Here is a 20,367-nt window from a genome sequence, read left to right as displayed (position 1 = left end):
TCTCTCCTGCAGGCGGCGGCAGCATCAGTGGGCAGCGCCGAGGACGACGGCGGTGGCGAGGACAGCAGTGGGAGCGAAGACGAGGACGACGAGGACGACGATGACGAGGAGGAGGAGGAGGAGGAGGAGGAAGAGGAACAGGGCGAAGGCGAGGAGGAGGAGAACGAGCCGCTGTCTCTGGAGTGGCCTGAGACCAAACGGAAGCAGGCCACCTACCTGTTCCTGCTGCCCATCGTGTTCCCGCTGTGGCTCACGCTGCCCGACGTCCGCAACCCGGTGAGCACCAAGCGCCCTGAGGGACGCCGCTGACAATACACACCGACAGCCGCACACTCGTTTACTGGTGAACGCGTTCATTCTTTTTCAAAACTTTTTGAAAATCAGAAATGAACCTTATTTGGGCTTTTATCTTTAAATCTTCCAATTCATTTTGTGGTTTCAGACGATATGGTGACACTCGATAGCAGACGATTGTGGATTTATGAAGCCGTTGGTTACGAAAACATCATTGTTGCTCATCTGGAGTCGTGTTCTGGCCACTTGCCGAACAGGGAGTCCGATGTTTGTTTTCTTTTAGCTCCATTTTTTTTTTCCAACTCCCGAGGGAAATATCTGTTTCGTCAGCTCAGACTGTCTATGTGTGTCTGTGTGTGTGTGTGTGTGTGTGTGTGTGTGTGTGTGTGTCTGTGTGTCCGTCCCTTTGCTGTCGCGGATTTTCTTCACGTCTGTGCATCTGTCTGTTTTCCAGCCGTCCAGGAGATACTTTGCGATGACGTTCATCGGCTCCATCCTGTGGATCGGCGTTTTCTCCTACATGATGGTGTGGTGGGCTCATCAGGTTGGTTGACAGACGCGCCGCGAGCCGCGGATAGAAACTCACGAGCAAACGTTTCCTCCGATGAAGGAACGCATGAAGAGTAGCTACTGCAGCTGTCGTGTGAACCTGGAGAACGACCCTCATGTAGGTCAACGCGTGACCCTCATGTAGGTCAACGCGTGACCCTCAACGCGTGACCCTCATGTAGGGCAACGGGTGACCCTCAACGCGTGACCCTCATGTAGGTCAACGCGTGACCCTCATGTAGGGCAACGGGTGACCCTCATGTAGGGCAACGCGTGACCCTCATGTAGGTCAACGGGTGACCCTCATGTAGGGCAACGGGTGACCCTCATGTAGGTCAACGCGTGACCCTCATGTAGGGCAACGCGTGACCCTCATGTAGGTCAACGGGTGACCCTCATGTAGGGCAACGGGTGACCCTCATGTAGGTCAACGCGTGACCCTCATGTAGGTCAATGCGTGACCCTCATGTAGGGCAACGGGTGACCCTCAACGCGTGACCCTCATGTAGGTCAACGCGTGACCCTCATGTAGGTCAACGCCTGACCCTCAACGCGTGACCCTCATGTAGGGCAACGGGTGACCCTCAACGCGTGACCCTCATGTAGGTCAACGCGTGACCCTCATGTAGGTCAACGGGTGACCCTCATGTAGGGCAACGGGTGACCCTCATGTAGGGCAACGCGTGACCCTCATGTAGGTCAACGGGTGACCCTCATGTAGGGCAACGGGTGACCCTCATGTAGGTCAACGCGTGACCCTCATGTAGGGCAACGCGTGACCCTCATGTAGGTCAACGGGTGACCCTCATGTAGGGCAACGGGTGACCCTCATGTAGGTCAACGCGTGGCCCTCATGTAGGTCAACGCGTGACCCTCATGTAGGGCAACGGGTGACCCTCATGTAGGGCAACGCGTGACCCTCATGTAGGTCAACGCGTGACCCTCATGTAGGGCAACGGGTGACCCTCAACGCGTGACCCTCATGTAGGTCAACGCGTGACCCTCATGTAGGTCAACGCCTGACCCTCATGTAGGTCAACGCGTGACCCTCATGTAGGGCAACGCGTGACCCTCATGTAGGGCAACGCGTGGTCTTTAATGTGGTTTCACGGCGCACACACACGCTGGAACACGCGCGCCGCGTCCCCGACCCAACTGACGCCCGTGCTCCTCTTGCGGACAGGTGGGCGAGACCGTGGGCATCTCGGAGGAGATCATGGGCCTGACCATCCTGGCGGCCGGGACGTCCATCCCCGACCTGATCACCAGCGTGATCGTGGCCCGCAAAGGCCTCGGGGACATGGCCGTGTCCAGCTCCGTGGGCAGCAACATCTTTGACATCACCGTGGGGTAAGAGGAGTGGATGACTGTGGAAAAGTACTCGCACTCTCGCACCGTCTCGCCTGGCGCATGAAAATAGTGATTTGAGCAGAACGTTGGATCGGTTTTTAATATGGCCCGACCTATTAGCCGATATTAGCCATTCGCAGACATATCGGTATCGGCCGATCGATATTATCGGCCAACCGATATGTGCATTAATGTTTTACATTTTAGGTAATATAAATGTTTTTTCTCTATTCAACTTCTATATATTTGGTTGTATTTGTAATTTTTATTTGAATATATATATTTGTATATGGTTAAACTAAAATGTCAAGCTTTAATTACACTTCTTATATATATTTAAATATATAAATATATAAATATCAGCCAATGTGTCGGCATTGGGAATCTTGTATTATCACTAATATCGATATCGGCCCCCAAAAATTCATAATTCACAGTCGAGTATGAAGCTGTGTCCCCAAAAACTGACATTTACACAATGAAAATATCTAGACGATTGGCAGAGAAGTTATTTCGCTACTCCAGACTTCTGGATTGGCGAAATACCTCAGTGTAAGTATTTGCGATGTCGCGAACGACGAGACGCGTTACGTCTTTGCCGAACGACTCCGTGGTCAACTCTTCACAACACCACCGTCTGTCCTCTGCGGCTCTAGTCTGCCGGTGCCGTGGCTCATCTACACGCTGCTCCACGACGGCAAGCCGGTCGCCGTCAGCTCCAACGGCCTGTTCTGCGCCATCGTGCTGCTCTTCCTCATGCTCCTCTTCGTCATCATCTCCATCGCCGCCTGCCGCTGGAGGATGAGCCGCATGCTGGGCCTCACCATGTTCGTGCTGTACTTCGTGTTCCTGGTCCTCAGCGTCCTGCTGGAGGACCGCGTCCTCGTCTGCCCGGTGTCAGTCTGAGCCTGGCGGACCGGACGGGATCGCTGCTGTACGTAGGGATTCCCACAGATATTACTGAGGCCTGATCCGGTGCACAGTAGTTACAAAACACGTCGCCGACAAGAGCAGCGGCGTTGAGGGAAAAATCACACCTCGGCGTTTCTTCACATCCGGTAATGAGTCTGTGATCGTTCACCGTTTCCGCAGCAGCTACTTTGTCCAGCATCGCTCCCAGGACAGCCTGGAGTGAAAAGGTTTTTTGTTGTACTTAAAGGGACAGTTCAGTGATTTTTGAAGTGGGGTTATATGAGTTATGCGTAGTTAATATGTCACCTTATGGAGATGGTGATCAGTTCGGAGGAGGAGTGGAAGTAGCGACAGTCTGAGTCCCACTGTTGCAGAGGGGACCAACGAGAAACATATTAAAAAGTTATTTAAACAAAAATACATCTGTTCAATTGTTCGCTGAAGGACGTTTTGTTCCACTGGTTCACTTTTTTTTTTCAACCTAATTAATGTTTTCTAAGTAATAATTGTCATGACATGAATTAAAAATTGGCTCAACACATTGGTTGAGGGACTGAACTTTGTATTTACAAAAATAGTGGAGGTTCTCTGAGGTTCTCGCTCTCACTTCTTACAAAAGGCGCAAAAAGGTTTATTTTCATTATTGATTAATCTGTTGACTATTTTCATCATTGATTAATCTGTCGACTATTTTGTCGATTTACTTGATTAGTTGTTTGATCCATGAAATGGTGAAAGATTAAGATCGTGTTTCACAAATCCAGAAAAGAAAACCAGAAGAAACCAGAAAATATTCACATTTAAGAAGCAGAATTTAGTGAATTTTGACTCTTTTTTCCTTCATAAAAACGACTTGAACCGATGAATCGATTATCAAAATAGTTGTCGATTCATTTAGTAATCGATCACTAATCGATTAACTGTGGCAGCTCTAGTTGGTTTGTCTGTCAGGCAGATCCAGGGATTCTCACAATCATTTTCATAAACTCTTATGAATATATACTTTTACCCGTGTCTCAGAGGATAATTGATGGAAACTGATGGGATGTTCCAGGGGACTGATATCGGAGTGTGTATGAATTGGGGCAGGAGTGATATTCTAGTCGCCTCTGTAGCTGCTGGTTACTCACCTCACATCCTCAGCTATTTATAGTGGAAATATAACGTCTCCAAACAATAAGAGCAGCATTCATTCAGCACTTAAGCCATCTGACAGTGTCTGTGCAGGATTTTTCCTTTTCATATCGTGAGCATATGGAATTTATCTGAGGTGACTTAAATAGATTAAAAACATCATTTCCATTCCAGCAGTGATGGTGCAGATTGATTTCACTGTGCAGCCACTGAGTTTTTCGTGTGAAACAAAATGGCGTCGCGTCGACATGAAACTGTGGCGGAGAGAGAAATGACCTGATTGTGTGTGTGTGTGTGTGTGTGTGTGTGTCGCGTCGTTCAAATGCTCCTGTTGGATTCAACAGTTGGATGCAAACGTGTGTTGTTGATGGGAAAACTGTCAATATGTGAAAACTACAATTCCATGCTGCAATAAATTATTTTTCTAACAGTGAACTGGAGCCGTGATCTACTGGAAGAGAGTAAAAGAAAAACTGTGTGCTTTTAACAGAAGGATTCAGTTTAGGAGAAGAGTTCATTTGAGTGACGTGGCCTTCGATGTCACGACTTCAGAAGACCAACCGACCAACTTCACAGCTCGAGCTTGGAAGAAGCAGAACGGATGAAGCCACGAGTGAGAGCGTAGTTAGTTTATTTACAGTCAAACAGTCCCGTCGACCGGGTCACCGCACCGAACCTGGAGCACACGTGTGAATAAACTGTTATAAAATGTGATTTCTACAAAGAGCCGGGGGAAATTTACATTGGCCCAGATTCCTGCAAAACCATTGGTCTGTACATTTTCTTTTTTTTCTTCAACACAACTGAAATCCACAGATGGACGTGTCGCCTCCAGGAGCTTTGAAGAGTTCCCGTTCTATGGGCAAAGTGCAGACTTGTGTGTTTTTTCCAGTTTTGGTTTCCTCGGCTGTCAATCGCAGGTTGACATTCATGAGACCCGCAGGAGGTTGGACTCTGCAGGTCCTCGTGCCACCGCTGTGTCCGTTTGATCGACACGCACACGAAACAACAACAAGTAAAGTCCAGTGTTTCTCTTATCCTGATGAAAACCACCGGGTCCAGAATCCAGTCAGTGACACAAAATCATACGTTCAGCTTCTTAAAAAAAATGCAGAATTGGACATTTGCAGATGTCAGGAGACATTTTTCAACACATTGTATCGTCCAGATTTAATTTCTTTATCATTGCGTGTTTAGTTCCAGTCTCTTTTCCCTTTAAAGGGGCAGTAAGTGATTTTGGAGAAAGACTGTGTGTCGTGATATCTGTCCGCACTGATCGGGGCACGAACCTGTGACCTCTGGGGGGGGGGGGGGAGAAACAGTTGGATATTGTCTGAGATTAAAGTGGTACATATATCAGACAAAGAAAGTTTTGTTTTTCAAGGAGCTTCAGGATCAGGATCAGCACAGACGCTGCCGCATGTCGTGTTCTACGTCTGCAGCAGACGACCTGATTAAATTATACTTTGCAATCAGATGTTCCAGACTGTGGCACCTCGTCACTAACGTGTGTCCTTGTGGCGTTCGCTGCTCACCGGGCGGCGACTATACCAAAAGTATATATATATATATATGTGTATATATATATATATATATATATATATATATATATATATATATATACAGTATATATTCAGTTTTTTCTCACAAATCTGTGACTTTAATCTCAGAGAATATCCGAGTTTCTCTTGAAATATTACATTACATTAATTTAGCAGACGCTTTTGTCCTAAGCCACTTACAATAAGTAAATATGACCCCCCCTCCCCCGTGTCTGTGTCTTGTCTTTTCTCCATACAATGGCCCCGACAGCCGTCGTAGTTGGGTTTTTTTTGGTTTTCAATTTTCAAAACTGCGAAAGAGAATTTTCACTTTGAGAAATGCAAACCAACTGTGTGAGGGACTTTACATCTCTGATGTTGCAGCCAGAACCTGGAAGTGACAGGGAACCAAGTACAGAACAGTGGCTGCTGTTTTTTCATACTGTAAAATTAAAAACCAAAGACATGTGTAAACTGCGTCTGATGATCTGATGAAGTGTGTGTGTTTCTCTTCATCCCAACAGTCGACATGTTTACAACACTAACACTGATGTTCCACCGCTGAAGAAAAGTTATTGTTCATGAGTTGATGAAATATTAAAAGTTATGTGTATATATAAATATACTGTTAAGGAACTTTAAACATTAAAATGAGTTTGAAGGTAGAGCAGCAGCAGCAGCACGTGAAACACTTAACTCCAGATACTCGCGTGTACAAGCAGCTTTAAAAAGTTTGACATATTTAAAGTAGAGCCAATTAATTAATCATTCCATTGTTTTGTCTATGAAATGTAAATAGCGAAAAAGATGGTATAAGAATTTCTCAGAGCTCTCTGCGATGTTTTTAAATTTTGGTTGTTTTACAAATTTGCTAATCACTATGACTCTAATTCAAATATTAGTATTTATGCCTCACAACTCACAAATCATGGAAACGTGGTCAATATTTACAACAGACAGTGAAATTCATAATCGAAGTATCTGTTCCACACGGTGTCGGTGGACGAGCTGCAGTTGTTCACGTCGGAAACACCAGAATAAATAAAGTCGACTCTGTATAAATAGACTTCAAATTAAAATATTGCTAATAATCTTCATATGCTGTTTGGACTACACAATATAAATGCTGCATTTAAGGGAGAAAAAGAAAAGAAATGACCCTACGACTGACAGATTGTATAATCTTCTAACAGGGTTTCCCAGAGAAACCAGGTGAGTGTTTCTGAACCGTGTGCAGTGATTTTCCATCGTCCCTCAAGTTGAGATACTTTAGTTGCGGGGGCCGCATGACGCTGACCACGGTCAACCGTCCCGGAGCAGTCTTCAACCGTCGCGTTGGTGCACATTCAGTCGTCCAACGTGTTTCCTGAGCTCGTCTTGACGCAGGTTTGCGAGAGTTAAATCCACAGGTGAGTGTGCGTGTGTGTGTGTGTGTGTGCGTGTGTGTGCGTGTGTGTGTTTTACAGGTAAGGCTCTCCGAACGTCCTGCGACACTCCATGACCCCCGTGCTGGGCGGACGGTCGCAGTTGTGCGTCAGCTTCACCAGGCCCGGCGTCAGGCGGTCGTACGCCAACTTGTACTCGCGGTCGAAGGCGTCTGACGGCGAGAAGAGAAAACAAAAAAGAGCGTTGATGTCATCACAGTCTTCACAACTTCTGTCCTTTAAATCTGATCTAATCAATATTTTTCCACTGTTGTAGATTTGAATAGACTGCGCAAGCTGGTAGAGAGGAACCAACAGAGACATCATCGAACTCTACAGATTGTTTAGTGTCCTTGAGCTCACGGTTTTGATTTTGCATTCTGCAACTTCTCCTCTGTCCACGACCCAGCGACAAACAGCTGACAAAGGGAGAGGCCAGCTGCGAGCCACATGTTTCTCTCAAGAGGTTGAAAAAAAATGGAGCTAAAGGTAAAATTAATATTGGACTTAATGTAGCCAGGTCACCAGGACTGAGTCTGGTCAACTCTCTGCCAACGTGTTCCCAACATCAACTTACATTGTCAACATTTAGTTTACTGCTCGTTTCTGCTGCCCCCAAGTGGCCAAAAATAAAATCAGTCTTGGTAGGTTTGTGTACATTTTTTCTGTTGCACATTTAAGGAGCAGCTTACAAATGTGTATGTGTAAAAAACTAAAAATGTGTAGTTGAAACATTGAAATTGTGACTTGCCGATATCGATGTTATCTTTCCCCAGAGCCACCTGGGAGAGGAAGAGGATGTCTCTGTACAAACTCCTGAAAAAGAGAAAGGAAAAGAGTCGAGCTGAAGAAATGAGTCGTGGCACAAAAGCTTTTCAGACTTTTCTCATTTTCCAGAACTTTTCCGGCCAGTAAAGTAAAACTTCCTGAAAATTGCATCTGGCATCCGACTGTGACAACTCCAGAAGAAAATGTCCAGAAAAAATTGGCTTCATACATTTCCCAGAGTTCATGTCTGAAAACTAAACTAGTGACTCAATGGACTTTGAGTTTGAAAATGAAATTATTTTCCCATCATTCCTTTTTTATTTACAGAAACTTAACTCTGTAAACTCTCTAAACACCAAACTCATAGACAAATGTGATAAACTTCATATTAATTTTAAACCTTACGAGTATTAACATAAAGATCATTCAGATAACAAGTCATTCATTTCATTACGTTATTAATTGCGCTGTAAGTAAACGTTGTAAATGAATAATGTGTCGGTGGTTTGAGAAGTTTGTACAGACACACCAGTTACATTTACACCTGGAAAACATCTGTACACGCGTTTCCTGTGGTTGAAGATTCTCAAATGAATAATTAATAAGTATTTCACCTCTGCCTCTTGGTCCCGAGCGTCTGGTGCAGCAGCTGCAGCAGCTGAGCCATCGGGCGGCCGACGTCGTTCCTCTGGATGCTCTTCACCACGCTCTGCAGCAGCTCCTCGCTGAACAGCCTCTCCTCCTCCGGGACCGGCCGGCACAGAGGGTAACCCACGTCTGACACACACACACACACACACACACACACACACACACACACACACACACACACACACACACACACACACACACACACACACACACACACACACACACACACACACACACACACACACACACACACACACACACACACACACACACGTTAAACACAATTGCAACGTTCATCTTTTGGAAATAAAAGTGAAAACAACACTGAACGTTCACCAGAGATGCAAAACCCCACGTTCAAATACAGCTCGGTATTTGAGACGAACACGTTCCACGTCAAGTTTTTCACGAAAACAGCGACGACAAACTCTGAGGCGACGCCGTGCGAAGATCTCACACTACAAACAGACGGTCACTCCGAGCAAAGTACAGTAGAAGCCGACTTTCCACAGACGACACTAAGAGACACTGCAAAGCATCAAGCAGAGAGCACGGGACACAGAGCCTGAGACGGGACAAGCAGCAGCGGAGCGTGAACACTCACTCTCCAACAACAGAGAACAATTAAGGCCTGGAGGGAGACAGAGAGCAGAGGGAGGCTGTTAGCAGGAGGAAGAGCCGACTCCCTCCTCCTCCATCAAACCGTCAGTCACTGGGCGACAGAGATCCATCACACGTCTAGCGGCTGAGGACTTCTTCTCATGATTTACTCAAATTCTAAACCCCCACATTGACTTTGAGTCACCCCCCCGCCCCATATTCTCACTTAAAGCCCCAGTGTGTCATTGTTGTAATTTTCTGGCATCATCTGGTGGTAAAGTTGCAAACCGCGACCGACAGGGGACACTTTATGGCGGCGCACCGCTGATTCCATTTCCGTTTTTTCCCGGACGCGACGTATTCTGGACGTATTAGTTCAACGAGCGTATTCAACACGACGTGGAAACATGGAGACTCACACGGAGGTCGGGTCCACCTCATGTCACTATATTTAACTCATTCAGAGTCGATTATACATGTATGAACACAGTTATGGACAATATATTCAATTTCTGTGAATACGTTCAATATCACACACTGTAGCTTTAATGATTGTTTGCAGTATGTTTGAGGTTTTCCAGACATTAAAGGGGCAGTTAGTGATTTTGGAGAATGCTAGTTTGTTGTCGATGTTTTCACCAGCCTTGGGATCGGAGCTGGAACCCACAGCCTCGGGATGTGGGAGACGGAGGCGCTCACCACGAGGCCAAAACCCCAGAGTGGTCGCATCTGTCGCTAGCACGTCTCTTAACGTGATGGTTAGAAAGTGCTCACAGTGTTGTGAGGTGCAGCCCGCACCATTTTCTGGTCTGTTTTCAATTTACAGAGCCAAAACCGGAACCCGACAGCTAGCGGACCGAGAGCAAACGTGTTGAATTTTACAAATCATTTAACTGATTCAAACCACAAACTGCCCCTTTAAACCTACTAAATGTTCTGTGTTTTCTTAAATTCAAGTCTCACTTTAATCCAACAATAACAAAAGAAAATGGCGACATGAACAACAGCCATCGGCAGGTGTCCACCTAAATGAAGAGTACATTATAACCGAAGATCGGCACAAGATTTCATCCACTAGTGTCCGGTGAAATACAACAACAGCTGACGTCTTAGAAAACAAAGTTTTGGATTTGGTTTTTCAGAGCAGAACTTAAAGAAACCATTCAGGTTTTTTTTTTGTGTGGAGTGATGCCTTTTGAAACTTTGGTTTTGCAGAGACAAACGTGGTCTGTCAGCCCCACAACAATATACATATACAGTAACTGTATGCTTTCACAAGATAGAAATATGTTACTACTACTTTAGAACTTTTCATACACAAAAAACATAAAAGGTTCCACATATAAACAAATGTGACACAACAACATGTCAACATCCAGTGAATCTGCCTTTTTCTCTATCAATTAAGCTTCAGGCCACATTGTGGATTTTGGAGAAACATTTCCCCAATAGAATAAATGAGTAAAGCTAAAAAAAATAGGAAAAACAAGCCGAACAAATTGAAAACAAAAAGTCTCCTCCTCCCATTTCCACACATCACCTTACATCACTCTGCTTTTAATTTTTTAGTATTTAAACGTGTTTGTTGTTGCTTTCCTGCGACTGGATCCCGTGTCTGGTCAACAGACACTGACAGAGCGAAGAAGACACCGTGACTCACTGTACGTGTTCCAGACGATGTAGAGCGGCTGCAGCGGCTCCTGGTGTAGCTTCAGATTGTCCCACAGGATCTGGATCAACACGTGTTTACTGTCCTCCGACATCCAGTGACGAGGAACCTGGAGAGACAGAGAGAGAGAGGGAGGGAGGGAGAGAGGGGGGAGGGAGAGAGAGAGAGAGACGGAGAGAGAGAGAGAGAGAGGGAGGGAGGGAGGGGGGAGGGAGAGACAGAGAGACAGAGGGAGGGAGAGGGAGAGAGGGAGGGAGAGGGAGGGAGAGACAGAGAGAGAGAGAGGGAGAGAGGGAGAGAGAGAGAGAGGGAGGGAGGGAGAGACAGAAAGAGAGAGAGAGAGAGAGGGAGGGAGGGAGAGACAGAAAGAGAGAGAGAGAGAAATAGAGAGAGGGAGAGAGAGAGAGAGGGAGAGGGAGGGAGAGACAGAAAGAGAGAGAGGGAGGGAGGGAGGGAGAGACAGAAAGAGAGAGAGAGAGAAATAGAGAGAGGGAGGGAGGGAGAGACAGAGAGAGAGAGAGAAGGAGGGAGGGAGGGAGGGAGAGAAAGACACTGACAGTCAGTCTGACAGTTGTTTCTTATTCTTGTCCCACAAGACACTTCTCATTTACTTGTAAGTAAAAAAAAAATCTAATACTGACAAATCCAAATTAATCATTATGAAATTGAAACTTTACAAAAACCAGGTCAAATCACATTTTAAAAATGAAATTGCGTCTGTATTTGAACTGTCCCGCAGCTCATTTGTAATTACCTCATTTTGTCTTCACTTCATTTTAAAAGTTAGTTTTTTGCCCTAATGAAAATCCAAGAAAATAAAAAAACCCAATGATCTTTAAATAAAAACGAGCAGAGTTCGGCTTCCTGTGTTTAGATCTAACTTCACTAACCTCCGGTGGTTTAACTTCTCACTTTGCTACAGTGACGTAGAAGTTTAACTTCAGGGAGAATTAATATAGTGACATACATGTAACAGACTTTACAGTTTCCACCAGGGGGCAGCAAAGCACTGCTGTTCAGACAACAGCACTGTGACGTTACATTTATCAATATGATGAATATTATTATCATGATGTCCTGAATGTGTGTGTGTGTGTGTGTGTGTGTGTGTGTGTGTGTGTGTGTGTGTGTGTGTGTGTCGGACCTGCGAGTCCCGGTTGCAGTGCTCCGAGGTGAGGATGAGCCCGGGCAGGTTGCTGGGCAGGTCCAGTCGTCTGAAGTACCAGACCAGGTTCCAGTAGATGATGGGGTGGTGGTCGACCAAGTCAGCCTCCGTGATCACCGGGTCGCCCTCGTTCTCCAGCAGACTCTCCAGCTCCTTCCACAGCACCAGCGGGCTCAGGTAGGGAACCGTCACCGGCTCAGGGTTGTGGAGCCGCCACTCCATGTTCAGCGGATCCTGAAAAGATAAACGGTAACAACCACTGAACTGTTACCAAATGTCTCCATCCCCCTCCGTGGTTTGTGATCCGTGACGCACCGTGGTCTCGTTGAGGCGGCTGGGCAGGCTGCCCGACGTCGGCACACAGCGGTCGGTTCGGGAAGCGTCGTCCAGAGGCCCGAAGGCGCTGACGCTGCGGGCCATGTGCCCCCCGGGGGACAGCGCCCCCTGTCGGTGGTCCGAGGGGATGTTGATCCCTTGAGTCCTGAGGGAGACACAGCAGGAGGACGTTCAAGAAGATGCGACTCCCTTTTTGAGTCAAATGTGTTCATTAAACAAATTGTGAAGGAGAGAAGATGATGAATCATCAGCTTTTTAAAAAATATCCCAGAGAAACAGAAGAACCGAGCACGGAGGTGAATAAAACCAGAACTCGTGACTAGAACTGTGAATGTGCATTTTTTCCCGCCCGTCAGATTTATGAAGCTCTACGTGATTATTAGACCTGTTAGTGAGAAAACCACAAAGAAAAGCAGAGAGTGTGGCATCAGGCGACGTTCACCAACAGCACCAGAACTTTACTGTACCACTAATTTACATAAAAGGTACGAGTTAATCATAATTATTAAACATGAGAAAGATCATCAGTGAGTAATTTGACCAGCCCGATTGGAACAGACTTTCCCAATAGTAGACGACTTCCCAGTTGACAATCAAAATAAATAAATACATATGTATATATATACTTACATGGAAATAATGGCTTGAATATGACTTCTAAATATGTGTTGAAATTAGTATGTACATGTGTTTGTGCATATGGACAATTTATAAATCTGACACCATATTTTTATTATCACATTAATAATATTACCCAACACAAACAAAGCGGCAGGACACTGTGTAACACTGAGTGACAGCGAGTACCTGCTGCCTCCTGAACGCTCCTGGACAGCGATCACGGGCGAGGGGGGGCAGACGGCCGTGGTGGGACAGGGCGTGGACAAGGTGGACGTCCCCGTGTCCAGACCCGTCGAGGCCGAGCACGATGAGGTCATCGCCTCATCCACCGACGGACTGCCCTTCAGGAAGAGTCTGAGGAGAGAGGTTTTGTTTTTTTTAACCTTAATCTCAGATTTATTGAGTTTTAATTTTTAATTCATTTCAAAGTAAAAAGTAAAATAGAGATAAAAAGTTAGTTTCACGAGAGAGGAGTAAAGGCTCCATCAAGAAAATCTTCCATATAGATTATGTAAAAACTCATTATTTCTTCCAGCATTTGCTCCTGAAAAACTCTTATTTACAAGTCAAATAGTCAAATAGTCAAATATATATCTATATATATTTTTTTCCAGTATTGCAGGAAGTTGTGTTCCAGGGTTGGTCGTCTACCTGCCGGGTCCTCGCATGTCCCTGATCTCCACGTTGAGAAAGGGCAGGAAGGGGTTCCCACAGAAGGGGCAGGTGGTGTTCAGGTTGGAGTCGTCGGCCGTCCAGCCGGCCATGATCTCCTCGTCGTACACCAGACAGTCGCACGTCTTACAGCGAGAGCAGCTGGAGATCAGCAGCTGGAAACACAAACACACAACTCAGTGAAGTGATTGTTTCCACGCTCGGTATATTTTATTCTGATCGGTCAAAGGACACATATTACCGATCACTCACCTCCATGGCGTAGTTGTTGAAGATGCTGGTGTTGCTGGTGTAGTGCGAGGAGCCCACGTCCGACTTGTCAGGCAGAGGGAAGCCGGGAGGAGAGAGGACGCATCCTGCAGGAAGACAGAGAATGATCAGGATACGCGAGCATATTTCTAGAAAAACTGTTTCAAAACGACTGTCATCACTGAAGACATGAGCATCATTCTTTAATGGGAAGAAGAGGGAGAAAGGTTTTTGTGTCTTAGTTATTTATTTTAACAGACATTTTCTGTTTCTGTCTCTCAAATTGATTTTCAGAGAGAGAGAAAAAGAGGCAAATGTGACAAATAAATAAGTAACAGTATCGACAATCAAATAATCAAACTCTAGGTTGAAACAGTAAGTTGAAGAAAACTGAAAAAGGGACTCAAAATATTGATATGAGGACAGAGCTGCAAACAAATCAATCACCAGTACAGAAACATAAGGAAAGAAAAGGTGAAACATCTTATTGTCGATGTTTAATGTTGCAAATCTTTTACAAATAAAATGTCGGCGGGTGAAAAGAACTCACATAGTTAAATAAATAAATTCTTATTTTGTGAAAACCTTTTGCCTGAAACAAGTTAAACTGTTGATATAATGTCAATCAGCTGTCAATCAGTCTTCCTGTGTTTGACGAGGTGAAGTGAGAATGTTCCTCTTCTTACCAGGCAGCAGAGATGTGGGTCTGGTGTGGCCGGACCCCGCGGTGGGGCTGTCCAGTCGGCTGCGGAGGGGGCTGCGTCTGGGGCTCCTGCGGGGCCCGGCGGGGCCGTTCCTCAGCGGCGAGACCACGGAGCTCTCCGACTCCCCGCGGTCCTCCTCGTCCAGCAGGGAGGAGCCGTCCGGATCGCCGACCCCGAGGGAGGCCACGCTCAGACGGTCACTGTGACCGTCCTGGAAACGGGGAAATTGAACCAATATATTTTATTAAGTGGAGGCTCACACACACAAACACTGTCACACACTCAGGCGGCCACAAGATGGCAGCAGCTCTCTACTGCTAATGGGAGAGTTTAATATCAATCGCACTGAAAGTGATTTTCTACAGAACCACAACAGTGTTTATGCAGATTTTAGCCCATTTTACGAGAAACGTAAACGTTTCCTGAACATTAACAGACTGGGAATGAATTAAATATATGATATACATTTACAATGAGGTTGTTATTTATATATTTATGATTTGCAGCTGCTCAGACTCACATAAAAAGTTGTATTAAATCAGCATTAAATTGCTGAGGCCTAAAAACTAGAAGATGTTTAGAAACATTGTGATTAAAAGTGTCCAGTCAGCCATTTGTCTGTTCGATAAAGGTCAAGGTCAATGAAAACATGGTCCAAAAACGCATCTAGACAATCTGAAGCTTGTTTTGATAACTCAGATCGACAGAGAGAGTCTGTACCTTGGTAGGTGTGGTGTAGGTGGCGAGGCGGGAATACCAGCGGCTCGCCTTCTCCGCCACGCCCTTCCCCGCTGACACCACGCTGGTCTTGAAGACGTCCAGCTTCGGCGTGAGCAGAGTGTCCAGGGCGAAGGAGGAGGAGGAGGGCGAGGGCGACGCCAGGCTCATTCTGTCCGCCCGCTCTCTGTAGGGGCTGGGTCGGGGGCTGGGGCTGGGCGTGGTGCTCGCGCTGCGGCAGGGGGGGGACGACCACAGGCGTTGGCGCGCGATGGGCTGCGAGGGCGAGGGCGGGTGGAACGTGCGGGAGCGCGGGACCCCGGCGGCCCTGAGGGGGGAGCCGTGGGGCAGGCTGGCTCTGCGGGGGGCGGAGAGCGAGGACGGGTGGAGGAGCAGGGGGCTGGCCGGGTCCTGCAGGTCCAGACTGGGCGTGCGGCTGCTCACCGGGCTGCCCATGTGGTTCATGTAGAGCTCGATCTCCCTGGCCAGGTGCCTGCGGGCGCGCGGCGTGCTGACCTCGTCCCCTTCCGGGTACAGGTCCTCGGACCGCGACGCCGCGGCCAGCAGTGACAGAGGGTCGTCGCCCGTCTCGATGCCCGTGCGCTTCACGGCTCCTCTGGACGCCGCCGTGCTCATGGCGCCGTAGCTGGCGCTGCGCTCCACAAGTTTCTTGTGAGTTTTGTGGGGTCGATGAGCGCCGGCGCCGGGTTTGTCTAAATCCAGATCCTCCAAATCAAAGATGGCGTCTGTATTACTTCTGTCCTCATCGCTGGAATCCTGTCCCTCCTCCTCCTCCTCCTCCTCCTCTTCCCTGTGGTCCAGACTTCTGGCGGCAGCGCCCTCTAATCCGCCCAGAGCCAGCGAACGAGGCCTCTTGCTCTTACTGAAGTTGGCAGCGGAGAGGATTTTGGCATCGGCCCCCAGGTGTCCTGCGATCTTGTCTGGGTCGGTCTCGCCCTGGCTCATGCCCAGGCCGAGGACGGTGGTGCCGCTGCCGCTGCTGCCCACCGTGTCGCCGCTCAGCCGGCGGCCCCTCGCGCCCTGCCAGTCCGAGCCACTGCCGGCGCTGCCCACCACCACCTCCTCCAGAGCGCTCTTGTGTCTCCTGAGCAAACTGTTGGCGCGGACCTCGCCGATCTCGTCCAGGGAGGAGGTGAAGAGGAGGCCGGCGACGTGGCCTGAGAGAGGGAGGCAGGGTGCGACATAATCATAACACGAAGAAAACCTTTTTCAACCACTGACACTCACAATGAAATAAGACTTTTTACTGGAAGTTGAATAGACAACACTCGTATTCTTCTTTTAAAATATAAGGGTTGTCCCTCTTGTGTTTTTAACACGTACCATTATTGGCCTTATGTTTTCAACTACACAATGAAAAGCAAAGGAACCGTCGGATCGACACCATCTGTCAGAGTAAGAGGACGAAGCCAGAGGGACGGCAAGCTGGAAAGTCAGTTTTATGGTTCTTTATGACTTTACAGAGAGGGAAGACCTAATAAAACATTAGTTTTAGGGAAGTAACACGAGTGAGCGACAGAGATACAAAGTGGGAGGAAGTAATTTGGGTGTCCAGGATTCCAGAGGTAAAAGACCAGTTTCAATTTTCTGCAACCTTGAAACCTTGAGTGTTTTGAGTTTTGGAATGGACGTGAAACACTCCAGACTAAATCACTACTACAAGACATGAGCCACTGCATAAGAAAATATCAAATATCTAGCAACCAAAGTGTTTTGAAGGGCGTTTTCACACTTGAAAGTCCGAACCGACGCTCGGGTTTTTGTTACATTCTTTACATTTGATCCCGTTAGTTTTGGTTTCACGTTGCCATGTTGTGAGACGCACTAAAGAACTTTACGTGACAAACCTAAGTCCTGTCGTCATCACCTACGTGGGCAGCGTTTCCGTGATCCTTGACTCTGATTGGTTTGTCGACGAGCGTCTGACGTCGGTGTGTTGTCTCATATCCCCTCTCTCGTCCTCTCAGACAATATGTTTTACATTTCTGCATTTTTTCATGTTGACTTTTTATCGTTTCATCAGACCAAATTGCGATTAAATATTTCGTCTCCCCAGGTGATACCGAGGCTCATTTCTACACTTCTTTTTCTGGTTCTTCTTCTTCTTCTTCTTCTATGATAGCTCGCCGCCTCAACTTCCTGTAATTTGTCTGAAAGTCCAAACAATCCCCAAAAAATTGCTTCCGCACTGCTAACGAACCGAACCACTGCTCAGTTTGATCTGTGGTCCGAGGAAACTTTCACACCTGCAATTTTTGGTCCGGACCAAACAAGGCAGGTGTGAAAGCAACCTTGGACATTTCCTCTGCCTTCTTCTTCTTCTCTATAGCAACAGCAGCTGAGGCTCATGGGAACTGAAATAATTAAAACTAATTGTTGAACATAAAACTGAAGTATCAATTAAGTTGTTTTTTTTCCGGAGACTCTTTTGTGTCTGTGATAAAAACTCGCTGAGATTCTGTTTGCGTACCTGAGCTGACGGAGCTCTTGGGTTTACAGGACGACTCGTCGAAGGGGAAGCTGCTGCGGACGATGCCGCGTGGTTTGAAAGAGGAGTGGACGTCCACTTCCAGCTGAGGAAGGCAGTCTTTGCTTCCTTTGGCGCTCTCCGTCTCCGACACTGCGAAGCACAAAAATGTACAATTTAAAAATCGTTGGTGGGAAGACACCGTCTTGTTCTTTTTGTAAGAAATCCACCGAGGGACGACACACGGCTGAAATGCTTTGATGTGCATGGAAACCAAAAAGGCAGAGGAAGAATAGGGGAATCCCACGTGGCTACGAGGCTGCCGAAGTTATTCATTGAGAAGGTACAGTAGAGAAATATCAGGTGATATCAGATCAGAGAAGCTACTAACAGGAGCTGCAGTCGCTCTCCTTCTTGTCGTCCTTGTCGGGGGCGGCGTCCGGGGCGCCGGGGTCTCCGCGCCGAACCTCCTCTTTGGACAGCGAGTTGTAGCCCAGGTCCGACTGGTCTCCTGGGGAACGATGGGAAGAGCCGGTTAAATAGAGGAAGGGGGAACAACCGTAGGCTCGGAAGTCTGAAGTGATATCAATAAATGATGTACGGTGAATGATGAAAATCGATGCAGAGGAAGGAAAGAGCGGCACCTCTTCTCTCAGAATGGCTGCACTTCACCACCACTGTTACGTGACAGGTTTGAGACTCGCGTGCATCTATTGTAGCTTATCGCTAAATGAAACATAAAGAGGGAAAAGCCAGTGAGGCATTTCTTCCCCTTTCATCTCCTCAGTTCGGGGAGAAGCTGCTGTTGCAGGGAGAGAGAAAAGGGATAAAAGACTTCCTCCTCAGGGCGAGAAGTGCTGCATCTACAGTATGGAGGGGGAAAAAAAACGCTGTTTCACAGCTGCTAATGAATTCGTCTGTTGAGAAACTGACTTCAGGGGGGAAAGAAAACCTCACTCCAGGCTGACTCCTCCACCTGTCTCTTAAAACTTGCCTGGACCTTGCAGGCAGCCAGCTGTCTGCTGAACTGTTCTCCTCTTTCATCTTCCGGCATGAACCTCCTCGGACCTGGTCTCTAAATAAAGTATGAGGCGGGAGTGGCTCTCTTGCTGTAGTACAGTATGGAGCGAGGATTACAAACCTCCCTCTCAAGGCTGTGATAGTCTCTGCTTCCCTTCCCTCCTGCTGTCTCCTCTCCCTCACCGTCTCCCTGCTGAGGTGCCAACTCTGTGATTAAAACTATTCCCGTAATCAAGAAGAATGTGCCTCTGGGTAATTTGCTCGCTCATAATTGCTAGGACAAATCTCCCTGTGGTGAATCGTGGAGCGAGAGTAAGAAGAGAGAAAACCACCAGAGAGAGAGAGAGATGAGGAAGAGAAGGAGCAGCAGACTGAGATGTGTCGGGGCGGAGAGATGACGCAGTGGAAGAAAGGACGAGGAGGAGAGAAGAAGACGAATGAAAGGGCTCGAAGAAAACACTGCAGAGATGGAGACAGACGCAGACAGACGGACAGACAGACGCAGACAGACGGACAGAGAGACAGACGGACAGAGAGACAGACAGACAGAGAGACAGACGGACAGAGAGACAGACAGACAAAGAGACAGACAGACAGAGAGACAGACAGACAGAGAGACAGACAGACAGACAGAAAGGTTTACCTGGGTGGAGGGTGGCTTCTCTGAGCTCAGAGCCCCCCCAGTGTGAATGGGCCACCGGGGCCCCGGCGCCCACGCCACCGCCCCCACGGCCGACTGCATGCAAGGGCAAGACAGGCAGGGCCAGAGTGAAGGGCAGGGTTAGGGACAGAGCAGAGCGGAAACCACAGCCGCAAAAACCAGGGAGAGACACGGACGGCGATGACGAAGACGATGACGATGATGACGGGACAACGGGGACGAAAAAGGACGGTGGAAGAAAAAAAAAAAACAGGCAGCGGAGGGAAGAAGGAGGAGGCGTAATGAAGGGGGGGGGTGGGGGGGGCCGAGGAAGAGGCCGGATCGGTGAGGAAGGAAGGAAGGAGGACAAAAAATGTCATTGAGGGAAAGAAGATGATGATGTACAGTAGAACAAAATGGCTGCCTCTTAAAAGATGGGAGTCAAGCGGCAGCCGATGGAGGTGTACCTGTGCTAGACCTATCGTCAGTGGGGTCTACTTTGACGGAGTCGGCCGGGTTAGTGTCGACGGAGCTATCCAGGCTGCCGTGACTCACGGCGTCCAGGTCGCTGCCATCTGCCCAAAGACAACAGCCGGTTAAAGGAAGCCGAGCGCTCTTTAGCTGCTCCACAACTTTAACATATATATCATTTTTTAACTCCCTCAAGTACTAATAAGTGAATCAACAGCGTCTTTAACACCACAAAGATCTTGATGGAGTCTTACTTCTGCAGTTTGATATAATACATGGTATTTTCTTCGTTTCTTTTTTTTATGATATAAATCCAGCTGAATAAGCAAATACACAACAGGAATGATAACTTGACAGATTATTGTTTAAAATGTTTAAAAAATGTTTTATGC

At 47.4% G+C, this 20,367-nt stretch overlaps 2 protein-coding genes and 1 long non-coding RNA gene across 11 annotated transcripts in view; 1 reads left to right on the top strand and 2 right to left on the bottom strand.

The window, feature by feature from the left end:
* The window catches only part of LOC118302841 (sodium/potassium/calcium exchanger 1-like), a 14,598-nt gene extending 11,490 nt beyond the window's left edge, over positions 1-3,108 (top strand). For all 4 annotated transcript variants that reach the window (XM_047331490.1, XM_047331489.1, XM_047331488.1 and 1 more), the window contains 4 exons: positions 13-276; positions 749-838; positions 2,027-2,193; positions 2,850-3,108. In XM_047331490.1, the coding sequence (XP_047187446.1) occupies positions 13-276; positions 749-838; positions 2,027-2,193; positions 2,850-3,099 (771 nt within the window). In that variant the 3' untranslated portion in view covers positions 3,100-3,108. The remainder of the gene's footprint in view (positions 1-12; positions 277-748; positions 839-2,026; positions 2,194-2,849) is intronic.
* LOC124849915 lies at positions 2,987-3,650 on the bottom strand. The gene is made up of 3 exons (XR_007030567.1): positions 3,412-3,650; positions 3,231-3,319; positions 2,987-3,125 (listed from the first exon to the last, which is right to left on the bottom strand). It is a non-coding gene; the product is annotated as an uncharacterized LOC124849915 (long non-coding RNA).
* Positions 3,651-6,034: 2,384 nt separating this feature from the next.
* Positions 6,035-20,367, bottom strand: part of LOC118302837 (C-myc promoter-binding protein-like) — a 62,271-nt gene continuing 47,938 nt past the window's right edge. For 2 of the 6 annotated variants that reach the window (XM_035629312.2, XM_035629313.2), the window contains 15 exons: positions 19,972-20,079; positions 19,508-19,600; positions 18,236-18,355; positions 17,848-17,997; positions 15,360-16,534; positions 14,622-14,850; positions 13,939-14,042; positions 13,666-13,841; positions 13,201-13,368; positions 12,373-12,538; positions 12,037-12,291; positions 10,884-11,001; positions 8,587-8,749; positions 7,956-8,020; positions 6,035-7,377 (listed from right to left, as the gene is read on the bottom strand). In XM_035629312.2, the coding sequence (XP_035485205.2) occupies positions 7,241-7,377; positions 7,956-8,020; positions 8,587-8,749; positions 10,884-11,001; positions 12,037-12,291; positions 12,373-12,538; positions 13,201-13,368; positions 13,666-13,841; positions 13,939-14,042; positions 14,622-14,850; positions 15,360-16,534; positions 17,848-17,997; positions 18,236-18,355; positions 19,508-19,600; positions 19,972-20,079 (3,227 nt within the window). In that variant the 3' untranslated portion in view covers positions 6,035-7,240. The remainder of the gene's footprint in view (positions 7,378-7,955; positions 8,021-8,586; positions 8,750-10,883; positions 11,002-12,036; positions 12,292-12,372; positions 12,539-13,200; positions 13,369-13,665; positions 13,842-13,938; positions 14,043-14,621; positions 14,851-15,359; positions 16,535-17,847; positions 17,998-18,235; positions 18,356-19,507; positions 19,601-19,971; positions 20,080-20,367) is intronic. The other 4 variants (XM_035629314.2, XM_035629315.2, XM_035629317.2 and 1 more) reach the window with 2 other exon arrangements.

The sequence above is a fragment of the Scophthalmus maximus genome, chromosome 4, assembly GCF_022379125.1.
Source record: "Scophthalmus maximus strain ysfricsl-2021 chromosome 4, ASM2237912v1, whole genome shotgun sequence".
NCBI classification, from domain to species: domain Eukaryota; kingdom Metazoa; phylum Chordata; class Actinopteri; order Pleuronectiformes; family Scophthalmidae; genus Scophthalmus; species Scophthalmus maximus.
The sequence above is the reverse complement of the archived record's forward strand: the minus strand, read 5'-3'. Positions and strand labels throughout refer to the sequence as shown.